General features: G+C 49.8%; 2 protein-coding genes across 4 annotated transcripts in view; both read left to right on the forward strand.

Annotated features, from left to right (window-relative positions):
- The first annotated feature begins 704 nt into the window (after positions 1-704).
- EIF3F (eukaryotic translation initiation factor 3 subunit F) lies at positions 705-15,205 on the forward strand. Its single transcript, XM_055142229.1, has 8 exons — positions 705-1,149; positions 5,104-5,174; positions 5,539-5,618; positions 6,043-6,180; positions 7,417-7,508; positions 7,865-8,001; positions 8,119-8,232; positions 8,688-15,205. Exons 1-8 carry the CDS (start codon positions 726-728, stop codon positions 8,763-8,765), a joined length of 1,134 nt encoding a protein of 377 aa, XP_054998204.1. The 5' UTR covers positions 705-725; the 3' UTR covers positions 8,766-15,205.
- A 4,965-nt stretch (positions 15,206-20,170) lies between these two features.
- The window catches only part of TUB (TUB bipartite transcription factor), a 95,043-nt gene continuing 88,596 nt past the window's right edge, over positions 20,171-26,617 (forward strand). Inside the window, exon 1 of one of the 3 annotated variants that reach the window (XM_055141635.1) lies at positions 20,171-20,417. In XM_055141635.1, coding sequence (XP_054997610.1) covers positions 20,362-20,417 — 56 coding nt within the window. In that variant the 5' untranslated portion in view covers positions 20,171-20,361. The remainder of the gene's footprint in view (positions 20,418-26,617) is intronic. The other 2 variants (XM_055141634.1, XM_055141632.1) reach the window with 2 other exon arrangements.

Below are 26,617 nucleotides of genomic sequence, written 5' to 3' on the forward strand. Positions count from 1 at the left end.
GTATAGGTAAGACACATGCTATATGTTGTTTTATTTTGATTTTTCCCTGCTAGAATGTAAAACGTTTCAAGGACAATGATCTTGATTTTGCTCACTAATACAAACCAAGAAAACAAAAGAGCGCTCGAAACATACTCAAACCGTTAAATAATGAAAATATTGGCACCTTATGATGCTCTCAAAATAATAATAATAATAATAATAATAATAATAATAATAATAATGTTCTTTAAAAGGGACTTGGGAATATGGTCCAAGGGGTAGTACATACGCCTTGCACGTGCAACACCATTCCCACCCATTCCTCAAGATCCCTCCGGGAGCATTCCCCACCCCCAGGGTCTCTGGCTGGAACATCTTCAATAATTAAAAGGGACTTTGATATCCAATATCCCATTGAAAACTGAGAACAAGAACTGAGGCCCTTGCGTTTTTCTCTGGCTCCATCTGGTGGCGGCTGTGCAAACTTGATTCTCTTCTTCCGGCGCGGTACCAAATTTATTCGGAACCCTAGAGTCGGGTCCTCATTGAGGGCGCATCGGAACTAAATAAACAGAGCGCAAAGTACGGAAAAAATGACTACCGAACCGGAAATCTGGGCGCCCGAGGATCAGTAGCCAATAGGCGCGAAACTGGCTCTCACGTGGTCCGACCTCAGCCTATCGTATTCCTTATACGTCCGACGCACGCCTTTCCGTCTCCCGGCTCCTTCTCTTCCCGACGAGATGGCCACACCGGCAGTACCGGCGAGCAGCCCTCCCGCCACTCCGGCCCCGGCTCCGGCCGCGGCTGCGGCCCCGGCCCCGGCCGCGGCCCCGACCCCGGCCCCGGCTCCGGCCCCGGCCGCGGCCCCGGCCCCGGCCCCGGCCGCAGCGCCCGCTCCGGCTCCAGCGGGAGCCGCGACAACGACTCCGGCCGCGGCCGCAGAGTCCGCGGCCGCCGCGGCCACGACCCCGGCTCCCGGCCAGACGCCAGCCTCGGCGCCGGCCCCGGCACAGACCCCGCTGCAGTCGCTGCCCGGGCCTGCTCTGCCCGGCCCCTTCCCCGGCGGCCGCGTGGTCCGGCTACATCCGGTCATCCTGGCCTCGATCGTGGACAGCTACGAGCGGCGCAACGAGGGCGCCGCCCGCGTCATCGGGACCCTGCTGGGTGAGTGAGCGGGCGGGACTCCTCGCCCGACCTGTGTCTCCCGCGACTTGTCTGCCAAGTCCCTCGAGCTCGCCTGCCGGACAGCTGTCCCCAGAGACGCGGTCAGCTGCATTGAATCAGTGGGGCTGCGTGTCGAGCGCCTCGTGGTTTCTTTCTGACCTTCCCACTAATGGTTTACGTGAGAGGTGTAACTCACGTGTGAGTTCAAAAAAAAAAAAAAAGTGAGTGTGGGGCCGGAGAGATAGCAGGTACGTTGCTTCCCTTGCAGGCAGCCGACCCAGATTCGAGCCTGGCACCTGAGTGCAGCCGGTTGTGGGTACACCCCCCCCACTTCAACCCCCTCAAAAGGGAAAGGAAAAAAAAAAGAGTTTAATCTTCGACTCGGAAGTGAAGAGCCCTTTGATCCCCATGGCCCCTTTCCCTCCCCCAGCCCCAAATCCAGGGACTGGGGACTGTCATTGCAGTTCGGGTGTTTACAGAGAAACATGTAGCGGTTTAGCAAAGGCGTGGGGTTGTGGTATAAGCACTTTACCCGCCAAACGAGGAAATCGCCATGCGCCTGCTGTCCGGTTAGTATTTCAGTATTTTTCTGCTTTCCTGAGCCCGCCTTCACTGCCCCGTCTCCACTGACAGCCGTTGAATTAGGATAGACCCAATGACGCCAGTGCTGTCACAGTTCCTCCATTTGGACATAAAGACGGTACTAGCGGTTGGTGCCATTGTTTCACCTCCGAAGTGAAGAATCTTTTCTCAGCCCATGTCTCCAGTGGGAAGAACATCATGACAGATTCGGATAATTTGCGAAAGCTGAAGACCACATTAGAGGGGCTGTTGAGAATATATCTCTGCGACACTGCAGGGAGGGACCCTGCCCCTGCTGTTGCCACCACCCCCACGGTGACCCAGGCAGCTAGCGCAGCATCTAAGACAAAGTCAGTGAATATCTTTTGGGCTGGAGCGATAATACAGCAGGTCGGGCCCTTGCCTGGCACGTGTCCAACTCCCATTCAAGTCAGGGCATCCCATATGGTCCCCCGAGCCCTGTCAGGAGTCTCCCTGAGTTCCACCAGGTATGGTGCCGAGAAATAAAAATTAACCTGCTGATCCTATCAAATTCATTTTCCCTTAGTCTTAAAGGTTCAGCTTCTGTGGAACCTCTCATTTGTACATTTATTTTTCTTGTTAGAGAAGGTAGGGGCCTCCTAGGCAGTGCTCAGGAGACCCACAGTTGAGTGCATGAACTCGAGAATGCAGTGGTGCCCAAGTGAGGCACACCTCATGAAGCCACACACATGTGCTATCTCTCCAACTCCTCTTAGGCCTATAATATATGATAGGCCTTTTAATCTGAAAGCAATTGATGTATTGCAAATGTATTTTTAAAAAATTGATGTATTGCAAAACTTGTAGGCAAATGCTACAAATAAAGGTAAGTACCTCAAGACAAGTGCCCTAGTGTTTCGGCCGCTGTTCCGGCAGCCTTTATGAACTAAATTACTACAGAAAGCCTCTTGCTGTGCTGACAAATGAGGTACAAAACTGGGGTTGGTTGCCATCCTCTGCTCCTTCAGTTCTCTGTCATTTTGAGGGCGTCATGTAATACAGAAACGTCGCTGATCCATATCCTGTAAACCTTGTTATTTTTTTCCAACTAAGCCTCTCTATTCTCTTTCCCACAAGTGCCTTCCCTGCTCTTCCATATTCTTTGTAAGTTCACTGACCAGCCAGATTCCCAGAAAAATGCTCAGTGTCAGCCTTCCATCCCTTCCTCTAGTCCCATGCCCGTCCTTAACTTCCCAAGCTTTCAGTTTCTGTAGTGAGTTTTATGTCAGGTGAGCTCAACAAATACTTTTTATACTGTCAAATCTTTTTAATTCACTGACAGTTTAGCTGATGCAGTTCTCTACCCAAGGTTGTGCCAAGTGCCTCCATTAGTAGTCACCCTATCCAGCTGTAACCTGGATCTTCAGACCCTCTTCCAAGCCAGGACCGTGATACACTGGTGGGTGTTGTGAGGACTTACAGAGTGAAGGCCAGACTCTGCTTGTTAGGAACTTAGTTTTTCCCAGACAGTAATTCATGTATTGTGCAAATTCACTTGGTTAAAGTAAATCCAGTGGCTTAAAACTGTTACTAGACGTGGGGGCTGGAGCGATAGCACAGCGGGTAGGGCATTTGCCTTGCACACAGCCGACCCAGGTTCAATTCCCAGCATCCCACGTGGTCCCCCGAGCACCGCCAGGAGTTATTCCTGAGTTCAGAGCCAGGAGATAACCCCTGTGCATCGCTGGGTGTGACCCCAAAAAAGCAGAAAAAAAAAAAAAAACTTACTAGATGCTTAGATTTCAGAGTATGGTGAGATGGGCTCCACTCTAACCTGAAGTTCAAAATGAAGATACACTTTAGAATTTTCAGGGAGAGATGACTAAGTGTCCTTTGGAAGATGGCATGGAAGAATTTGGGAGGTTTGAAGCAGATAGTTCTATTGAAAGCTGAAGAGAGGACTAATATGCTGAAGAATATGTGTATCTGTTGAGTCAGGGGCATAGTTGAATTAAAGGAACAACCCAGTGAAGTGTATTGGCTCTTAGTGTGTAAAGGTAAAGAGGTCTGTAGTAGAGAAGGAAACACTTGAAGCCTGGTGGGTGGGCGGGGAGGAGGGGTGGAGCTGCCAGAAGAATAGGGGGAAAGTGGAGAAATTGAGGAAATAGCTGCTTAGTGTGGTCCAGAAACAAATGTAGGGAGTTTAAGGGTATCAGGCCGGAAGAATAGAAATGTGTGGTTAAAAGATTGATATTTCAGATTGACAGATAAGAGAGCAGTGGATGAGGTTAGGATTGTTCTGATCAGATAGCTGGAAAGAGGTACCAATGAAACTTCCTAAATTTGTGCTGAGACTACACTTAGGAGTACTATTAAAAATTGTGGGGTAGTCTAGGGTAAGTTACAGCAGTTTTAAATTACAAGTCAATTGAAAGTCAAGCAGCTGGTAAATGCACATCAGGGCCAAGAAGGTCACACAAAGGACCAGAGCACATGACTTGACTGTGCAGGGCCCGAGCACCATCCCCTGCACATATAACTCCCACTTGGAGGCTAATAATATTTTTGAAAAGAAAAATGAAGGAGCAAGGAAAGAGTAGAGCAGTTAGGCATGCGCCCAGCCCAACCCCCAGCTGAGTACAATACCCCCCATTATGGACCTTGAAACTGCTGGGGAGGCCAAAAGAGAAAAATATGAAGGTCATGGAATGAAGATTGGGAATGAGACTGGTAGTAACAGACAAAAGGATACCACGTGAAGGAAGAAGAGGGTCTTTGCATTGTTGGTTGAGGTAAAGAGGCAGTGATTGCATCAGTATTCAGTTCGCATGAGAATCCTGTATCCCAGGGATGAGCGCTTGAAGCTAATAGGTTTGCTTTAGGATTTGTTGGCTTTAAGATGTCCAAAAGGGGGCTGGAGCAATAGTACAGTGGGTAGGGCGTTTGCCTTGCATGCGACCGACCCGGTTTCAATTCCCAGCATCCCATATGGGCCCCTGAGCACCGCCAGGGGTGGTTCTTGAGTGCAGAGCTAGGAGTAACCACTGTGCATTGCCAGGTGTGACCCAAAAAGCAAAAAGAAAAAGAAAATCAACAACAACAACAACAACAAAATGTCCAAAAGGAAGTGGCGGGACCAGACAGTGTGCCAGGGTACGGTGCATGCCTCGCGTGCAGCCAACCCTGATTGGATCTCCAGCATGATCCACTAAGCATAGCTGGGGCAGCCCAGGAACCCTCGCCCCTACCATCACCGGTTGGTCCGTGAGTGCCCTGTGTCACAAGTCTCTCACTTTAAACTGTCCCATTAGTTGACAGTCACCAAAAGGAGCCCTGGCCTCATGTGGGAAGGATTAGGCGGCTCTGGGGAGGTGGAAGGTTACGTAACACATGGACCATTGTCTCTCACAGGAACTGTTGACAAGCACTCAGTGGAAGTCACCAATTGCTTCTCTGTGCCCCACAATGAGTCAGAAGATGAGGTGAGTGGAATTGTGAGGTATTTAGTTCCTCATATGTGGCGTTCCCTTCAAACAGTATGTTGTGCTTATAACTAGACCTGCTGTAGTTCAGAGCTTCCGTTCACTCATTGTATGTATTTCTAGAATCTTCTAATGTGAAAGTGAACCCATCTTTCTTTCTAAAATGGGGGCCGAGGGGGGAGTGATAGTGCAGTCATTTGCCTTTTACACAGCCTATATGGGGTGTGGGGGACTCAGTGGGCTCAGTCCCCCACACCCCATATAGTCCCTGCTGCCAGGTGTGGCCCAAAGACAAACCCCCCCAAAATGGGACTATGGTTTGATGTTCTGGTTTCTGATACTCCTTTACTTCCTGTTTCCTTAGGTGGCTGTTGACATGGAATTTGCAAAGAACATGTATGAATTACACAAGAAAGTCTCTCCAAATGAGCTCATTCTAGGCTGGTGAGTGGCGGGGTTTGGGGTGGAAGGAGGAGCACAGTTTGTGGTGGGAGGGAGTTTTTTGGTGATTGCCAAGAGGTCTCTTATCCAGACTAGATATCACCCATCTTTAGGAAATCACTGAAGGTGTCTTGCCTCGAGCTTTTCAGCTGTCAATTCAGTGTCGCTGCAGATAGTACTTGTCTCACGGAGCCAAAAACATTTATTTTTAATGAACAAGTCATGTTTGCCTGTCTGGTGTCTTGAAAATTTTCAGGAGGTCTAAGTACACCTTTGATTTGGTAAAGTCTTGCATATTTGGGGACTTGGTGTTGGGGGAGCAGGGATAGACACTTGGAGTGTCATGAGTGTCACTTCAGATACCCCATCTTAACATGGTATGGTGTCACTTGTAGTAGTTTTCCATTTTCCTCCTTTTCGTTTGCAGGTACGCTACCGGCCATGACATCACTGAGCACTCGGTGCTGATCCATGAATACTACAGCCGAGAAGCCCCCAACCCCATCCACCTCACAGTGGACACAAGCCTCCAGAATGGCCGCATGAGCATCAAGGCCTATGTCAGGTGACCAGTCTTGTGCCATGAGGCCATAGAACTGTCTAGAGTAGAAGCTACCCGGGTGACACCACCACAGGCAGATTTTTTGTTTTAGAGCATAATTAAACTGCTTTCTAAGGAAGACCCTTTCTCGCTCAACACACATCATTAGAAAGGTTCTGTGTTGAAACATCCCTGAAATGTCTCCTGAGTGATCCCAATTGTGTTATGAGGTCTACTCGTTGCTCTTTGGGTTTGGGGTCACACTCGTGTGCCCAGGAACTGTGTGCCAGACCCGTGCCTGGTCCCTCCTGCGTGCTGTCCCCCAGTCCTTGGAGCCAGCTCCTCAGCCCTTTGCCTATTGCCCAGAAATGCTTTCAGAGCAGCTCAGTAGCCCTTTGAGTAAGCTGTGGTGAGTTACCTTTTTTGGAGCTACAGAGAGTTCTCGGGGACCATTCCCCTCATGCTCCTTCACCGTGCACACACCCCTTAGTCTGTCATTACCTCTGGAACTAAGTGCAGGACTCCGTAGTAAAATGAAGAGATTTCTCTCTATGTTGACGACTTTTCAGTATTGACATGTAGTGCTTGCTGGAGGTCGGGGGTGTTGGCGAAGACACCCTGAGGGCTTGCTGAAGAGGAGTTGGTGGGAGTTGTTTGGGTTACACGTTCTGGTTAAGCTGAAGGCGTTTGTTAGTGCCTCCTTTACACTGTTGAACTTTGTGCTGTTTCTGTGACATGACGGTGACCACTGAGCCATTACGCGCTGAGACAGATGGCAAATGGCAAGTCCTGAGAAGTCACTAGGTGACCAGCTGAGTTCTTCCCATTGTCTGATTGCCTAGCCTTTCCAGATACTTCAGCTCATCAAGACTCGGTTGACTGGGAAGAAAGCTGAAGTAGTAGCTACAAAACTAGGCCCAGAACAGTACCCCACACTGCATGCTGCGCCCCTGCCTGGCACCACCAAGTGTTGCCCTGGTGACCCCTGGGCATCGAACCTCAGGCCCACCCCCCAGACAGAGAGTACCTCATGTGGCTCCTACTGAAAGAGTTTGGGGAACAGGAGGAAATAGTCCAGAAGGTCCGAAACATGCCTTCATGTGACTGACCCCACTCGGTGCCCAGCATCGCATGGTCCCTAGAGCCTTGCTGGGTATGTCAATGATCTCTCCTGAAACCCTTGGTCAGGTGATCACAACTTAGACAGGCCATGGGAAGATCTCCCCAACCGTCTGTTAACCTTGATTTCTCTCTCCTCAGCACTTTAATGGGTGTCCCTGGGAGGACCATGGGGGTGATGTTCACGCCTCTGACGGTGAAATATGCATATTATGACACTGAGCGCATTGGAGGTGAGTGCTCCTCCCTCTCCCTGGCTCTGGCACTTCTCGGGGCAAGTTGCTGCTCTCGAACAAGGCTGAAGGGCCGGGGGAGGATGCAGATATAGGGCATGTGATGACTAAAAGTCACAGCTTTTCTCCTGTGTAAATGGGATTCAAGGAATTACTTGAGAGCTTGTTAAGGGGGAAGTTATAGTATCAGAGGCGTCATCTGAAACCAGAACGGGTGATGATCATAACATGTAAGGAGGCGAAAGCACTAGGGCAGAGCAGGGAGTGTGGGGGAGTTGACGGGGTGGTTAGACGTCTCTTTTCTGATGGGGTGACTGGATTTCTGCATCTCTTCCACCCACCACCCACTCTGGTAGTGGACCTGATCATGAAGACCTGCTTCAGTCCCAACCGTGTGATTGGCCTGTCCAGCGATTTGCAGCAAGTAGGAGGGGCATCAGCTCGCATCCAGGATGCCCTCAGCACAGTGTTGCAGTACGCAGAGGATGTGCTGGTGAGGAGGGAGGGGACGTGGAGGGGGGCCAGTTCCTGCCAAGAGAGGGGTTACTGACTTGCCCATCCTCGGGATGGGAATTTACTGTGCCTTGTTCCATCTTTGTTCCATGCTCAGTCCGGAAAGGTGTCAGCTGACAATACCGTGGGCAGATTCTTGATGAGTCTGGTCAATCAAGTCCCCAAAATCGTCCCTGATGACTTTGAGACCATGCTCAACAGCAACATCAATGTGAGTACCTTTCCTGGAAAGAAATTGGGAGAGGTGGCCTGGAGCGTACAGAGACAAGGCTCTGCCCTTGACCTCTTTGGAGTCCAGATTGGGAGGGAGACGGAATACACATGCACTGAAATTCTCTCCCTGCCCATGATTCCATGGGCTCAGTTTCGATACTTGGTCTTGATTCAGAGTCATGAGGATTCTGAGGTTAATGAAAATGCACATTTTTTTCCATCTGAGTTAATTCCCTATAGTCAACACATCTCAATCCCCTGCCCAGCAAAATACCCTGTCTGTCATTGCGAAGAGATCAAGAAAGTGTCTGGAGTATGTCCTCGGTGTTTCCACCTTTATTTTACCTCCTGCCAAACCTCTCCTTCGTTGCTTGCTGAGGACTGTCCTCCCACTGTCCCTCCATGTCTGCCTTAGAGCAGCCCCTTACTCATTGTGACTTCTTCTTCGTTCAGGACCTGCTGATGGTGACCTACCTGGCCAATCTCACGCAGTCCCAGATTGCCCTCAATGAGAAACTCGTAAACCTATGAATGGACCCGACAGCTGCCCTGCCCGACTGGGCCTCACCACTAGGCCGCACCGTGCAGTAAAGTGAGGTGGTTTCTCTGGTTTGGTCACACTGAGTCAGCTGCTTGTGACTTTTAAATAAAAACGACCTATCTTTTATAAATGATTTTATAAATGGAGCCTTCTGCTGGGTAGAAGGGAGAAAACTGTTCTAGAGCTCATACAGAAACGAGAAAGTGAACAGGTGAAAATTGTATGATTGATACAACTTGTACAGTAATAGTCATACTCAGAAACAAACCCACTTTTGTTTATATTTTCTAACTATAGTAACATAGCTACAATAAGAGTGTTCAAGTTAATAGTATTGACATGCCCCAAATTTACTGATCCTAATACCACCAAAGGCCCTCCGTCACCACCCCTTTGTCACCTCTAGTATCATCTTTATCCAACCCCCCTGCAACATCTCCCCCACTGCCAAAACCCTTTTCCTTCACCTTGTCTTACAGGGCTACATTACTGCCCCACCATATTGTTTTGTTTTGTGTTTGGGGGCCACACCCTGCAGTGCTCAGGGCTTATTTCTGATTCGGTGCTCAGGGCTCACTCTTGGCAGGGCTCCTGGAACCATATGTGGTGCTGGAGGTTTAACCTGATTTGACCACATGCCCTACCCGCGATAGTTTTTGTTTCTGTTGTGAGGTTGGTTTTATTTTAGATTTTTATGGTTTGTTTTGGGACCATACCTGGCATTGCTCAGGATTTGCTCCCTGTGGTTCTCAGGGGCCATGTAGGCTGAAGATCAAACTAGGCACTCCTGTATGCAAAGCATGTACTCTGTCCCTTTGAGTTATCTCCCTGACCCTTGGCCCACTCTTTGCCAATGATCATAGCAAACTGGATCTCAAAAAGGGTTTTGTCCCTTTCTTTTTACATGGAGGTAGTGCCAAAGGCTGCCTTCTGTGTGAAGTACCCAGAGGAGAGAGAAGAATGGGGTAGGTACACCTCATTCCTGTGACCCATGTGTGCTATAGAAAGATCGCACCTGCATTATAAGAATTAACTCTGCCCACCAGGTTTCCAATTTTCAATCTGGAAAGGTGTCCACCAACAGTATTGTGAACCATTTCTTGGTAGGTATCTGATTTCCACAGAAAATAAAACAGACTGGAGAAAATCAGATAAAGTGAAGGTTAGGAGAGTACTATGCTTAGTATGTGAAAATACTTGAATACTAGGATGCAGCTGTCTGTTGCTATGGTCTAGAGGCAGATTTAGTATCTTTATAGAGATTTACTAGTGCAAATTGGTAAGCTCTGATGTTTGTAACTTGAGGTCAGCCTTGGGTTGTGATAGATCCATCAGTGGCAGAATCTAAAAAAGGTTAGATGACTTCCAGGGACCTCGTAGGCAGAGTGCTGAAACATCACTTTAATCTGCTATCTTGGAGTTCTGACTGCACACAATGAAGTGTCTGACAAAGAAATGGATTTGTCAGGGACTATGGGCTCTTGCATATGGGGTGTAAACTCAGGATCAAATATACTTGGTTTCTGACTCTAGGTCCCAGTTATATAACCTTAGAGAATCAGTTTTGGGGAGTTAAAAAAAATGTGGGTAGGAGGTTGGATCAGTAGTATAGTGTGGATATGGCACTTGCCAACCCGGTTTGATTCCCACCATCTTACATGGTCCTCTGAGTACCACCAGGAGTAATTCCTGAGTGCAGAGCCAGGAGTAAGCCCTGAGAATTGCCCAGTGTGACCCAAAAACAAAAACAAATTGTGGACAAGTAATCATTTTTTCTAATGTAGGAAAATGTAAGTATATAAAGTGATTAAGAGTGTATCAAGTTATGTGTTTGAAAATAGCTTGTGTGCTTGGAAGAAGGTCTATAGAGAAAGTGTTTCAGTGTTCTTATATTTGGGGTGAGTCATTAATAGCAACTTTAGACTTAAAAATATCTAAGATGAAATTCCAAAGTTACTCATGAGAAACAAAATTTCCAAAGAAACAATGATAGGAAATAACAGAGTAAGAAAAAGAAAAATGAAAAAAAATGAAAACAGTTTTAAAAGTTGGTTAAGCAGATCAATAAAGATGACAAATATACCAGTGATCGGGCCAGAGAAATAATGTTAGGTTAAGGTAATTGCCTTGCACACAACTGTTCAGTGTTGTGTGCATTGAGACCCGTGCATCGAGACCCATGTTCGATCTCCAGCCTCCATATGGTCCCGGAGCCTGCCAGGAGTGATCCTTAAGCCAGAGCCAAAAGTGAGCCCTGAGCACAGCCAGGGTATGACCCCACACACACACCACAAAAAAAAAAAAAATACATATGCACACAGACATATAATGGTGGCAAAAAAGATACATAATAGATGTAGAAGAATTAGTCTAATGGGTAGCCAAAAAGAGAAAGCTAAACCAACACATCCACACATACACTCCTCCCCTGTCCATCTCAGCCAATTTGGTGTATTGAAGACACTCCAAAATCATAAAGGACACAGAAAATTGTCATGCAACTTTAAACAAAGGAAAATACTGGCAGATGAAAGAAAACTAGTCTCAGAAGACAGGTGACATTAAACACCTAACTTGAGATGTATGTGCCCTGACATCACCGTGAATGCCGAGTCAGCAAGCATTAAACCATCACTCTTAATAAACTAGGTTAATTTATTACTGATGAGTCCGGGTCAGTACGCGTGACCTTGCTTTTTGTCCACATCCATTCAGACACGTCATTAATGTGTATTGTCATTGACACTGAACTCAGTTGACATTGCTACAACTCAGGTCTGAACAAAAGTAAACTACTGGGTTTCCCCATTCACACGGTCACAGCCTTGTGCTGAGAGACAGCAGGTGGCACTTCAGCACTCACCTGCACTGCACTTCGCAGCAGCCAGGCCTCTAGAGAGCAACACTCCTGCGACTGAGTCCAGTAGAAGCTGCGACTGAGTCCAGTAGAAGCTGCGTCAGGGAGGTGGAGCATATCCTTGTACCTCAGAGATGCAAATGTTTAAAGCAGACGCACTCAGGAAGGCTGTCGGGATACTTCTGGGTGTTGCTGAAGACTTATTAACCATTCAACATGAGAAATAGCACTATTTCTATATCTCTATAAATATGGTAGAGAGAAGGCTTTTTTTTAAGGCTCCACCTAGTGCAGGGCCCACGGTTCAGTGCTTGGGCCGGTGCTGTGGTGCTGGAGGTGGCAGGGAGATAGATGGCAGAGCCAGGGATCGAACTTGGGGCCTCCTGTCAGGCCTGTGCTCCACCCTTTTTAGCCATGAGCCTGGCCCTGAAAAGAGTTGGTGGTGTCCAGTTAGTATGTTTGCTTACACAAGTCTTAAGGACTGCTAAACACAAAATTCAGTATGGTGGCTGAGTATAATAGTATGCTCAGGAAATGATAGCCTTTATAAAATTTTGAAATTTTAAGTCCATCATAATTTTCTATTTTTTTATTGAGGCACTGTGATTTACAGAGCTATAACCAAGAGTCAGTGTATAGTGTTGCAACACCAGTCTGCCCCCAGGGTCAGCTTCCCTCTACCATTGTTCCAGGTTCGTTCCCACCCCTGGCTGCCTCCTGGACAAGGCACAATGTTTATAATGCACTGGCTTACAATGCTGTTTCATGCATAACTCACTCCCCCAGAGTCTCTACTACCCTCCATCATTCCTCCATTGTGTAACTTGTAATTTTTAAGCATACAGAAGAGTGATCAATGTCGTTAAATCCTCAAAAATCTTGATGCTGGAGTCTCAGGTTAATTAGTGTGAACGAACAAGCTAATTTATTTAAATGATTTTATTGTGTTGGGCATACAAATTGTTTCTGGCTTTTGTGCTGAGTTTTCACTGGTGAATAATTATGTGCAGGAGGCACAAATTAGTTTTCCTTTCTTATGGGTAATCTCTGTCCCCTGCTGTGTCACATGATCATCTGGGAAGTACGGTAACACCCAACCTCTACAGATGAAGGAGACAATGATGAATGTGCTTCTCCGACTGGTACTACCAGAGACAGCATCCCACTGATGCCTTCCACGGGTCCACAAATCCAAGTCTGACAGGCTAGAGCTGAGTCCTTAGAAGATCAACTCAGTCAAACAGCTTTGGAGAGATGGGGGGAGCAGGGAGATCTAGGAGTACAGGGTGTGTGGACAGTTGTAATCCAGCCCATCTATTCCCCCAAGCCTGTGGACTATTAAAATTTTTAAACAAACATCTATATATTGTTGATCAGGTGTTGCACTTGTGGTGCCAGACGGGCACATACACACTTGGGGTGGGGCCAGAGGTCACACCCAGCAGTGCTGGGTATCTCAGCAGTGTAGGAGATGGAGCTTATGGCCTCATGTATTTATACAAGGCAGGCTCTGCCACTGAGTCACACATCCTCGGGCCCAATCTTTTTTTGTCTGTGTTTATTAATCGATCTACTAGTGTAAATCTTAATCGCTGAACAATGACATCAAAAGGAAAATATGTTGACCCTGAGATCAGAACATAATCTTTTCGCATCAAAGCTAATTAATATGTGTAACTTGGATTTCTAAGCAGGATACTTCAAGGATACTATAAAGCATCAGGGAATCCTTTTACCGCGGGTTACCTGGCATAGCCTCTTACTAACACCAGCTCTGAGTGTATCTGATGAAGAAATGAGTATTTCTCATGCAAAGTTAGCTTCCCCACAGAAGATTCAAATTGAGCGGGATTGCTGGAACTGAACTTATTGTAATGCCCAGGAATCCACGCATACTCAGAAACAGGGCTAGTACATGCCAGCTCCTCTTCCCCTGCTATCTCCCAGAGGGAAAGCAACTAGTCACCCTTGCACCTTTGGACCCATGAAAATAGATCTGTTTTAGAAACAGAACTGTTGTTTGTAATGATACATAAACTAGTACCACCACATGGTCCAGGCCACATCAGGAGTGTACTAAGCACCAATCACTTTTCTCAGACTGGCAGGAAATTTCTGTAGACCTGTGCTGAAAACCATTGATCTAGAACAATTAGATCTCTGTGTTCTCTGCTGTCTGTCTGGTCCATCCTAGTCTGTCTTTTGTCTCCTTGGAGTCATGCTGACCCGTGCGCAGGGGTCAGTTTTACAAAGGTCTCCAGATGATCCCACGGGGCTGCTCCGCTGCTCCATGCTGACGCTTTCTGCATAGTGGCCACTAGAGGGCCTTCGTGCATCACTGGCTGCCGTTCATGTTTCTTGTTTCTGGGCCATTTTCCAGAGGCCTGCTGCAGAAAAGTGCCCTTGGCTGTGGAGCAGCCTGGTCGGTGCCCAGTGAGTGACCAAAACTTCTGAAAATAAAAGTTCTCTTCTTCCTTTATTTTGAGTCACAGAGGGATGAGGCTGTATCTTCATCTCTAGCCTAGTATCACTCGAAAAAAGCACATTCTTTATTTCAAAATGTAGTTGGAAGAGTAATTATACTTGTAAACCTCCTAGGGCATATTCTTCCAATCAAATTATAATCTGTAAACTCCTCTAAAACAAAAATTGGGCCAAAGCAATAGTACCGTGGATAAGGTGCTTGTCTGTGGTCAACCTAGGTTTGATCCCTAACACCCCATATCATACCCTGAGCCCACAGTAACAGTCCGTGAGTGCAGAGACAGTAAGCCTGAGTACAACCAAGTGTGGCCCCAAAACTAAAAATCCTACACCTGACAATTCCAGGGAAATCCCTTATTCCCAGGGCCAGAGAGAAAGCTCAACCAGCTGAGCACATGCTTTATACACAGGAGACCCAGGTTTGGTCCCTGGAACCACAATGTTCCCCAAGGACCACCAGGAGTGACCCCTGAGCATGATCAGATGTGGCTCAAAAAAACTTGATTCCCCAAGGCCCTGATGACCAGAGCTGGTAGACAGTCCCAAGAGCCTTGTAAAAGACTCTGGTTCTCCCTGCACTACACTAGAAGTATGGGTAAGTGAGCCTCAACGCGCCGTAGGTTTCAACCAGGAGATTGTACAGGGCAGGATGGTGGGGGAAAGTCCTGTGTGTAAGACTGCTCAGCTGGTTGGAGGTAGAAGAGATGGATTAACTGGGAATTCAAATCCCCACATTTAGACCTAAAAATTCCACTGGAGAAGGGACATGCTTAGTTTGCCTCACCCGAAATCATTACATGATAAGGATCTTGGAAGGTGATTTTTTTAATTTTTTATTTTTAATTAGTGAATCACCGTGAGGGTACAGTTACAGATTTATACATTTTTGTGCTCATGTTTCCCCCATACAAAGTTCGAGAACCCATCCCTTCACCAGTGCCCATTCTCCACCACCAGTAAACCCAGCATCCCTCCCACCCTCCCCAGTCCCGTCTCCCCCCACTCCACACTGCCACTATGGCAGGGTATTCCCTTTTGTTCTCTCTCTCTGATTAGGTGTTGTGGTTTGCAATAAAGGTGTTGAGTGGCCATTGTGTTCAGTCTCTAGTCTACATTCGGCACGCGTCACCCTTAGGATCTTGGAAGGTGATTGTTAAGGGAATGTAGAAGGGAATCCCCATTTTCAAGAGTTGCCATAAAAATACCACCATCATGGTTTCTTGGTAACCAGAAAGTACCTGATAGTTCTGGAGGCCATAAGCCTGCAGCCAAGCTGCATGCAGGAGTGTGCTCCCTCCAAGCTTCTAGAAGGGTCCTGTGTTGTTTCTTCCAGAATCTGATGAGCCATATAGGCCCTGGATCGAAGCTCTAGCACCGTTATCTCCATCCTTGCCGGCATAAGACTCGTGTGTCTATGCCTAGTCTCCCTGACATGAAAGCAGGAGTCATCGTGGATTCAGCTTCACTAATGACCTAACTTGATTACACCTGCAAGGTTTATTTGAGCAGGAGCTAGAGAAAGAACACAGGGTTAAGGCACTTGCTTTGCCCAGGCCGTGATCTGGTTCCCAGTTCAGTTCCTGGCACTGCATATGGTCCCCTTAGGACTGCCAGAGTCATTGCTGAGCCCAGACCCAGGAGCAGGCTTGGAAGAGAAGATGTGTTAGATGGTGTCGGAGTGACAATACAGTGGGTGGAACACCTGCTTTGCATGTGGCCAACCGGGATTTGATCCCCAGCATCCCACACGGTCCCCCAAGCACTGCCAGTGGTGATTCTTAAGTGCAGAGCTAGAAGTAACCCCTGAGCATTGCTGGGAATGCCCCCCCCCCAAAAAAGGATGGGGCAGCACTGGGAACAGAAGTTGGAAGGTTGAAGGAAAAACTAGAGAGAGAACAGCACTTGTTTGCATGTGGCCTACCATCCTGGCACCACATATGTTCCCCTGAGCGCCACCAGGAGCCATCCCTGAGCATGCAGCCAGAAAGGAAGCCCTGAGCATCCGCAGGTGGCCCAAAAGCTAAAAGAGGCAACCAGCCAACCAACCGAAGGTAAATCTATGGGTAAAAGCATGGTACTGGGTTCTAACTAACCGGCAGCACTTTTTTTTCCCACTTTTACTTTGGAGTCTATGGAACTTCTCTTTGTCTAGAGAGAAATTTCCTTCCATTTTCATTACATCACAGAGGGTTTTTCTTGCCAGCATTGATTATCCAGAAGCTTATACTCCCAGTTCTTGCTCCTTATTATTGTGGAGCCTGGGTCTTAGGTCCTGTGTTGGAATTCACCCAGAAATAACGTTGGAGAGATTGGCCTTGCATTACCGAGAGATTTTGCTGTGCTGTAGAATAATTAGAATGCTAGTTCCGGGACCACTGGCTACTCCCACTTCTCAGAAAACTCCAAGCCTTATAAATTTACACATTCTTTAAAATGCAAATTGCAGGGATGAAGGGCTAAGGAGCTTGCCTTGCACGCTGCAGACCCTAGTTAGACCCTACCCTGAACTACATAGGGGCACCCAAGCAGTGCCTGGAGTGACTCGTGAAACCCTGAGTGTACTGCCAGGTGTAGCCTAAACAAACAGAAACAACAGGAAACAAAATGCACATCCTAGGAGGGAGATTGGGCCCACCCAGAGCCTCACCCTTGGAAGCACGTGCTGCAGTTCAGGACTGAGGCACATCTCGGGCCCTCATACTTTGGGGCAAGTCTACTGTGCTTTTCTGAAGTATCTGAGGGTTTCCAAGAAGTATTCTCCCGTCTCTCTTGCTCTTGCCTTCCAGTGTAGGCTGAATTCTGTCTCTGAGTTTCTTGGCCTGCTGGCCTTCGTTCTGCTCCCCATTACGCTCCTCGTGAATAGTGTCCATACTATTATGGACATGAGAATACTCTCATGTTCGCCAGACATGAGAGTACAAAGTGACTGTACACACATCTCAAGGCTAGAGGACAAGAGAGCCACACAGAGCAGGAACTAAATGAAAATAGCCCAGCTAGGACCTCGGGGAAAGCTCAGAGACAGAGCACCTACCTTGCAGGTGTGACGCCACGAGTCTCAGTCTTCACCTGTGCCCAGCACCATCCCAGCAGCACGGTCTTTGGGATTCCTGGGGACATCACAGAGTGTACAATTTCCAGTACGTCACAACCCAGTGTGTGCCGGCAGTCTAACCCAGCGCAGGACCCACACCGGGCACCTGAGCTGAAATGTACACAAACACCACACTGAAAATAACTGGGGACCCTGGTCATCACCATAGCGACAAGCCCCTCCCAAGGAATGCAGACCCTGCTCCTGGCCTAGAAGGGGCCAGGCCATGGCTCAGTGGCTTTGATGGGCATCTCCATGGGTCAGATGCCCCCAGCTGTCCGGGGTGAAACTTCCCTGCAGCTGTCAGGCACTCAGGACACCTCACCTCGGGCTTCTTGTTTGTACTTCTTAGGGAGTCAGAATTTGAAGGTGGCGGTCTGGAGCCCAGTATTTCTGCTGTTGGCACTTCCAGCCATGGAACTCCTGTGTTTGCTCAGGCCTGGTTTACTGGGGATCGAGGGTGTTTGTCGTTACTGCCTACACCAGCCTCTCCAAGGCAAGCCCAGGGGGAAGGGGTGCCGCTGGCAGCAATGCCAAGGTCAATCTCCTGGGGTTCCTGTGCTGACACAGGTTGGAGGAGCGTGATGTTGCAGGCATGGACCTCTCTTCTTGAGGCCCCTGTGGCCCTTGGCAGACCTTTGCAAAAGGGCATCTTTGGAAGCTCATTGTGTAGCATCTGGGACAGGAGCAGTGGCTAATTCCCAAACTTCACTTGGGGAACCCACAAACAGCAAATTTTGGAGTCCCCTATTCACAGCAAGTTGGTTCTGGAGTGACATTTTACTCTGCATGGCCCTGGGGTGGCAAGTCTCAAGGTCCAGCGGCAGTCCCATTTGTTCACACTCCAGTCTGCAAATGCTGAAGCAGGCCCTTGGCAGGCATGGGTTCCCCTGGAGAGGTCATGCTGGTTACTGTGCTGCAAAGGGTGGCAAACTCCACACACCCAGGTGTGAGGTAGGTTACAGGTGCCCACTGCTGGTGCCCAAGGCTTGCGGGAAAGCACAGGCTCCCATGGCACTTGGGCTCTGCCTGCCAAGCTGAAGGAAGATCTTGCAGCCAGACTCCTGTCAAGAGTCAGAAGAAGAGGGGCAGACATACCATGATTACACTCATTTGTGGAATATAAAAACACGGCATGAGACTTTTATCTATGGACAATAGAAATGAGGAACAGGAGGACTGGCCCACGGTTGGAAGCTTGTCACAAGGGGGAAGGGAGAGGGCAGTTAGGATGAAGGGACCACATGATAATGACAGTTGGCAATGATCACTCTGGACAAGAATTGAATGCTAAAAGTAGGCAAAAGGATATACATGATAGCCTTTACAGTACCTGTACCCAAAACCATAATGACCAAAAAGAGAAGAAAAGTGTCAGCTGTAGAGGCAGACGGGGGTGGGGGGTAGGGGGGTGCGGTGGAAGGAGGGAAATTGGGCACATTGGTGTTGGGAAATATACACTAGTGAAGGGATGGGTGTTGGAACATTGTATTACTGAAAGCCAGTCATGGACAACTTTGTAATTTTATTTCACAGTGATTTTTTTAATAAAAATATTTATAGACAGAAGCTTGATCTATTAAATATCTCTCTCTCCCGCTCTCTTTCTCTCCAATTGGGCACATACCCCTCAGGGCTCAGAACTGTGCTCAGGGATGACTCCTGGTGGGACTGTGGAACCATTTCTGGTGCCAGGAATGGATTCCAGGTGGGCTGCATGCAAAGCAAGCGCCCTGCCCGCTGCGCTATCTCTGCAGTCTAAGTAACCCCAATTGTTTAACTGTGGTTCACATCATCAGTGGAAAAAACAAACCAAATTCTGTGCAGAACCAAAGTACGTCTGGGAACTGGATATAGCAGGTGCATCTCCAGCTGGGAATCCCAAGACTCCGGTTAACCAGCAATCTAGTTGCAAGAGTTGGCCCTAATCCCTGGATTACCACTAACAAGCGCCCCTCCACCCGGACCTAATCTCAGCATCTTGGCACGGTCAACCTACAACTGAAAGGTTCTTAGGCTCCCATGACCTCTGCAAGAAGATTACAGCTGTAAATCCGCACCGCCAGCAGCCCCGGTTGGGGGAAGGGAAGGGAGAGAGGGGAAGGGTTCCTGACACCTCTCCGGACCCTGCGCCCCACAGCCTGGCTTCTGGCACCCGGCCCTCTCCATATAGTCCTTTCTGGACCCTCCGCCCCCAACTGCACTCAACTAGGTGTAGACCCCAAAGACACCCCACAGTGAAGGTGTCAAGGCAGCTGGATTCCCACCCCACCCCCTGCCATCTCCCCACTCACCCCAGGGTAATAATGAAGGAAAAGCACAAAGGCACAAGAAGTGAACGAGTTTAGAAACTCTCCTATGGGGCAGGAGAGTAGAGGGACAGGGCGCACCTGATCCGGGTTGGATCCCAGTTACCCCATGTGGTTGGTTCCCCAGGCCCGCCACGAATAGTTACTGAGCACAGAGCCAAGAGTAAGCCCTGAATACGCCTGTGAGGCCCAAAAGCTAAAAGAAGAAAAAAGAAAAAGAAATAGAGTTGCAAGCAACCCCCGAAGGGGCCATCAGGCTGAATCGCGTAAACGCAGAGCGGGAACAGGCGGCGGTGGGGCCGGGGGAGGAGAGGCTGACACTTGACAGCGGAGCAGAGTGGAATTCCCGCGGTTAAGTAAGGACTTGCAAGCAGGCAGGAAAGGAACGGGGTGATGCGGCCGGCCCTTTCCGAGGAGGTGGGCAGCTGATGATCGGAGCGTGGAGAGCCGGACAGAGGCGACTGGTGCAAGAACCGAGGGGGGGGGCGTGTCCGGGCCCCCCGCCCCCCAAGCGAGCGGCCCGGGGACTGAGCGAATCCCAGGAACGTTTAAAAGCGGCGGCGCCCGGGGTGACGCCGGAAAAGCCTGAGCGGTTGCCATGGCGACGGGGAGCGCACCTCGGAAATAAATAAATAAGCGGCCGGGGCTGCGGTCGCCGCGCCCCCGCGGGACTGGAGCGCCGGGGAGGGGGCCCCGCGGGCCCGGGTCCCCGCAGCCCGCGCGTCCGCGCTATTGGCAGAGCCGCGGGCGGGGGAGGGTCCCCCCGCCGGGGGGGCGAATGGTACAGTCCTCCGCCCGCGCCCCGCCGCCCGCCGAGCCCCGAGCCGAGCCGGGAGGCGGCGATGGAGGGCGTCAGCAGCCACCGCACCCTGTCCTACAGCCGCTGGAGCTACGACAGGTAGGGCGGCCGCCTGCGGGGGGCTGCGGGGCGCCCACGGGGAGCGCGGGCGCCCCCCGCGAGCAGAGGCCGGGGCGGAATCCAGCGGAGCGGGTCCTGGGGTCCAGACCCCGCCACCACCACCACCATCCCTCCGGGTGCCAGGCGGTGCGGCTGGGCTCCGGGTCCGAGCGATGGAGCGGGCTGGAGCGGCGGGGCGGGGCGCGCCGCGGTGGGTGGGGCGCGGGAGGAGGGCGTCCCCGGCGCTCTGCGTCCGGACCCGGGCTGCACCCCTCGGGGCCTCCGAGGTGATGGCATGGGGGTCGGGGGGAACGTGCGAGGGGCGCGAGGCAGCCCCCGGCCAGCGCCCCGGCGCGCTCGCGCCCGGCCCCGGCACTTTCTGGCCCGAGGTGCCCGCACCCCGCGAGGGTTGCCAGGCTCCGCGCGCCCAAGGGGGGGATGCGGAGCGGGCTGCGGGCGTGGGCGGCTTGGAGCCGCGCTCCCCACGCACTCGTCCTGCAGGAAGGAATCATCCTTCCCGGCGAAAGGAGCACAAGTAAGAACCAGTTGGAATGAGTTGGTCGTGAAACTCAATGTATTTTGAGATAATGCCCTTTCAGAGAAAGGAGAGAGTTTTCATGGACATCCCCTTCTTTTGGACTTGGAGTCATGATGATAGTAGGTTTGGATTGTTTGGAATGTTTTCTTTTTTCTTTTTCCTCTTTTTTTTTTTTTTTTGGTTCCCAGCGCCTTGTAGAGCTCAGAAATCTAAAGTGATGTGTTCACATCCTGGCCCTAATTGCTGAGAACTGGCAGGGAAACTTCATTAGCCATTGCTCGCTCTCTTCCTGGCCTATGGCCTTCTTTTCATGCTGCCCAAACCCGTCCTATCTTTGTGATGGTCCCGGTTTCCCAGATTCGAGGCATTGGCGGCCTCCTGCTGCAGGCTGATTCCCTAAGGACAGCTCCTCGCCCCACGCGGTCCCCCATGGCCTCCACGCCGCTGACTCTCTTGCTCCATCTTGACTGCTGCCTCCACGCTGGCCTCCTGAGGCCCGAATCCAGCGCTGTCTCCCTGCTGGAGGGGACAGCGCAACAGGTTCTTCTCATCCTCTGCTGTCACTGCCTTTGTCCAAATTGGTTTGTCCGAATTGGTACATTCGGGCTCCATCAAATCCTCCTTCCCCCAGCCCTGCGCATCTGCTTGCTGGCCATCTCGTGGTTCCTGTGAACTTGCCCTCTGGAAAGGAACTCTCTGGAGAGGAACTCCAGAATCAGGGCAGTATTTTAGTCAGAGTAACGAAACTTCGGAAACTTCTGTTTCAATCTGAAATCACACGCTCGTTCACTCCATCTGAAAGGAATCGTACTGAATGCAAACTCTGCCCAGCTCTGGCAATAGAAAATGAAAAGACTTTATAACTGTCCCTTGCCCCCCAGTGAGCTCATTGTTTAGGTTCTAGAAGAAATGAAAGATGGCATCAGCCATGGGTCTAATAAATACATATGTTGGAGAAAGTTTTTGATTTGTGATTCTATATATGGTGGGGCTGCAGAACTAGTACAGTGGGAACTGCATTCATTTGCCTTGCATGCAGCGGCCAGAATTCCATTCCTGGCACCTGCTATAGTCCCCTGGACCCTACTAGAAGTGATCCCTGATCACTTGAACAGTGCCGGGAGTAAGTTCAGATCCCTGAACAGGAGTAAGCCCTAAATACTGCCTCCCCCTTTTAATCTATATGGTTATAACTCAATTTTTTCGGCCTTCACAGTAGTGGGGGGAGTATGGTCCACTCCCAGTAAGGGAGCAGCCCCAGTGGTTAGGGAGCCAGGCCTGGAGATGCTAGGAGTCCACCAGGGCCACCCCAATACTACTTGGGTTCTGACAGGGCCATGCCCATGTTCTGTCTCTTTATCCTACATTAACTAAGCTTTTTTTTTTTTTGAGGAGGGGGTGTCACACTTGGCAGTGCTTAGGGCTTACTCCTGGCTCAGGTGGTGGGCACAGGGGCTAGGTGGGCTGCCAGGGATCAAACCCAGGTTGGCTACACGCAAAGGCAAAAAAAAAAAAATAACCCTGCAACTTTGGAATTAGACAGCATGTAACGTGCATTAGAACACTGATGTTATGTAGCTAACCTTGAACAAGTTCCCTTCCTTCTCAAGGCTTTGGTTTTGTTGTTGTTGTTGTTGTTTTTTCACTAGTAAAATGAGGAAGTATTATAAGATGAGGTAATACAGAGAAAGGGCTTAGCAGTCTTGCTGAGGCATCATTTAAAAGGTGGCTTTACTGGTGTTTTTAAATAAATATTGCAAGTATGTATGTCTGCAAGAAAAGACATTTCCTGGGGTTCTAGCCTCAGAATTTTTTGCTTCTTACCTCTGCAACCTCAGCACCTGGGGATCTGCGTGAAGGAAACCGTTTCCCTGGCCCCTGTCCAAACTGAGTCAGAATCTCCAGGTGTGGAACCTTGGAATCATTTATTATGATTTTATTCTCTCCCTGGGAACTTGGGGGCTGTTTCTGGGACACATCTGATAGTGCTTGGGGGCTGCTCTGACTCGGTGCCCCTGACTCTCTCTCAGCAGTTCTCAAGGGACCACGCAGTGCCAGGGGCTGGGACCCTGGCCTCTTGCAGGCAAGGCATGCACTGCGTCTGTTAAGCTTTCTCCCATATCTGACATCATGGTTTGGGTCATAGTTCCCAGGTGACTCGGATACATGTGATTTAGTGGCCCTCCAGATCCACTCCCACCACCTCCACTTTCTAGTTACTACTTAGTTTTTTAAATATTAAGTATTAATTTTTTTAAATTACAGCTTTCAGCAGAAACCTGTTAGAATTCAGACAAGCATGTAGTACACAGATACTAAAAGTCAAATTCTGTGATTCCGTTGCCCCTATCTTTACCCTCAGTCTCTAGAAATGCACTTCTACTCAGCCTCCCTTTCCAGCCCTCTCTCTGGCTTCTGTCTCCGCTTTTGGGGGAGAGATGGGGTGGGAAGGGAATTGAGCCACACCTTGCCATGCCCAGGGGCTACTCTTCGAAATGCTTGGAAAACCCCTCCGCCCTCCCCGCCCCCCCCCCACACATATACACACATACACCTTTTTTACGGCAGGAAGCCACTGGCTCCAGCTGCCCCCTGAGTCTGGCCCCAGTGGAGTATAGTGGGTTCATGTCTGCTATTTCCCTTTTGCTTCAGGCTGCATATGTATCATTATTTAACTATTGCAGTATAGCAACAACAACAACAACAACATGTGCACTAAGCAAACACTTAGGGTTGAACTAAAGAATTATGTAGCCAGCTCTAGGTTCTGAGGTCTGGGCTTTCTTCCTGCTCAGCAGGGCAGGTTTTGAGGTGGGGGCGGGGCTCAGCTCTGCACAGTGGTCCTTGCTGACACTGTAGCTCTGCTGGGAAGACAGCACAGCCGGGACCTCTCCCCACGGGCCCTCTCATCTCCCAACTGACCAGCTCAGATTTGCTCACATTCCCAGGGAGAGTAAAAGCGACTAGACCTCTGGATACCACATCCCGCCAGAGATCAGCACAGCACAGGCTGGCCTGGCGAGTACTCCTGCTGTGGTGCTCGTGGATTCCTGGGTCACAGGTGGCAGTGTTGGGGGGTCTATGGTATGCCAGAGGTTGAATTGAGGGCCTTGCACCTCTGCACCCACCTGAGTGATCTCATCAGCCCCATTCAAGACCTCTTGAGACCTAGATTTACAGAATGTCACTCGGCCACATAGTGTATGTCAACAGTAAGTCAAAATGGTTGTTGACATTAAGGGGTAGGAAAATCTTTCTTTTGTGGGCGTTGGGGGTCCCCCATAAGGGGGTCTGGGAACCACTCCCAGCTATTCTTGGCCAACTGAGCCAAGTATCCCAAGCAAGGGCCCAAGGTGCTCCGGCCCTGTCAGCCTGCTCAGGGCCTCCAGGCCGACACCCTGTGATATTTGGGGGACTATGTATGCCAGGGATTGAACTGGGACTATGGACACACAAAATCATGCGCCTTAACCCCTATTCTTTCCAGCACTAGCCTCATTTCTTTTTTTTTTTTAATTTTACGGAATCACCATGAGATACAGTTACAAAGCCTTCATGTTTGAGATTCAGCCATACAATGATGGAACACTCATCCTCCACCAGTGCACATTTTCCACCACCAATATCCCCAGTATCTTCCCTCCCGCTCCATCCCAGTCTTCACCCTGCCTCTCTGGCAGACAATTTCCCCAATACTCTCTTTCTACTTTGGGGCATTATGTTTTGCCCGAATTTTCCCACCACCATTCAAGCCTACCTGCCAGGGGCAGATGCTATATAATTTATTTTCCCTTGCTCATTTTGACTATCATGAGAGCCCGCACGGCTGTGAAGCGGCAGTGCTTCTGCGATCCTAGATTGTAGATGATTGGGTTCCAGAGACATCTCTCTAGGGCACTAATCTATTTTGGGATTCAGTTGGGAGTCTCTGGACCAGGGCTGTTGGTGCACCAAGATGGCACTTGTAGGCATGACAGCCAGGCTCTGAGGTGAGTGGAGGCCCGGGGAGGGACCACCCAGCGCCTCTGCCACATGTGGCCTGGAGATTCAGTCCCGGAACCCATATACCCGGGCATTGCTTATGGAAGCTCTTGGCCACCAGGGTTCCACCTGGAGTAGGCAGGGAGACTGCACCTGCTCCATCTGCTGTGCTCCGGCAAAATTGGCTCCGTATGGGGCCCGGATGGATCTCCGGTGCTGTGGTGCCGTCCAGGACTAGGTACTGTGTCCCTGAACCAGGGCTGTTGGTGCACCAAGATCCCAGCCTCATTTCTTAAAGTGAAAACTGCAAAGAATTTTTGACTACCTTACGGGTGACCACACTATACTGCCTACATTTAAAAAATCCTTCCGTCTCCACTGGTCAAATGTGAGTACGGACACTCCTCGCTTCTTTGTCCCATCAGATTCTTAGTTGTCAGCCTGGTCCCCAGCGTCAGCCCAGTGCTTTTCACTGGAAATCGGTACCTTCAACTCCAGTCTTGTTGAGTCTCCCGCTTCATCTCTAAGTGTCTGTGTCTTTTTCCATCAAGAGAATGCACCAGCACATCTTGGCCATGACTGAATTCAGACCCCTTCATTGATAATGACAGCAGCTAAGTGTCGTTATCAAAGCTTTGTCAAACCTCAAAGCTTTGACAGTGTCCCTGGACTGGCCAGCTCAGTCATGCCATCTGTCTATGCTGAACCCTGCCTCAGTTGTGAGCATCAAATGAAAACAGTGAGGGCTTGGAGAAACAATGGGTAGGGCTCTTTCCTTGCATGTGGCCAACCAACCTGGGTTCAATTCCAGCATCCCATGTGGTCCCCCAAGCACTGCCAGAAGTGATTCCTGAGTGAGGAGGCAGGAGTAAACCCTGAACGTCACAGGGCCTGACTCTACAACAAACAAACAAAAAATATGAAATAACATACATAGAAGGACTAGAACAAAGGGGCCATAGAGACAGTGCAGTGGGCAGGGCACTTGCCTTGCACCCAGCTGACACGGTTCAAGTCCTAGAACTCTATATCGTCCCAAGAGTCTACCAGGAGCGATCCCTGTGCGCAGAGCCAGGAGTAAGCTCTGAGTACCACTGGGTATGGTCCAAAAAAACAAAAAAAAGGAAAAGGAAAAAAAAGGAAAAGAACATAAAAAAAAATTGCACAAAGTTCCCCACAGCTTAGCGCTTGATTAACCATCTAGTCTCCACTCAAGCTCCACTTCTTATTCTCCAGGGTTTGAAAGCCCTTGCAAATGGTAGATCTGACACTTCCCTCGCTCTGGGCCTCCCAGAGCCTTCTTTCTTCACATGAGACATGGCCAGGTGTTCAGTCTTGGAGCCATCCCAGCCTCTGATAGCATGTACACTCACACCCCTTCCTCTGGCCTCCTACACTGTGTCCCCACACTCGAGATTGTCCAGTGCTTCGTGTGTTTGATCCAGGCCCACCCACCACCTTCTGGTGTCCCATATCCCCTTCTCAGCCCAGACCGCATGACTGACCAACTCACTCATTACTGTCACCGAGTATTTGCTTGTGTGAGCTCACCACAGCCCCTGCAGTGCCCGGTGCTGTCTACCTGCCTACTTCCCGTGGCAGTGGGACACTGCCACAGAAACCACACAGCTTTGTACTTGCACAGACTCCATCTTCAGCTGGGCCATCTACACCATCTCCG

This window comes from Sorex araneus, chromosome 6 (genome assembly GCF_027595985.1).
Source record: "Sorex araneus isolate mSorAra2 chromosome 6, mSorAra2.pri, whole genome shotgun sequence".
NCBI classification, from domain to species: Eukaryota; Metazoa; Chordata; class Mammalia; order Eulipotyphla; family Soricidae; genus Sorex; species Sorex araneus.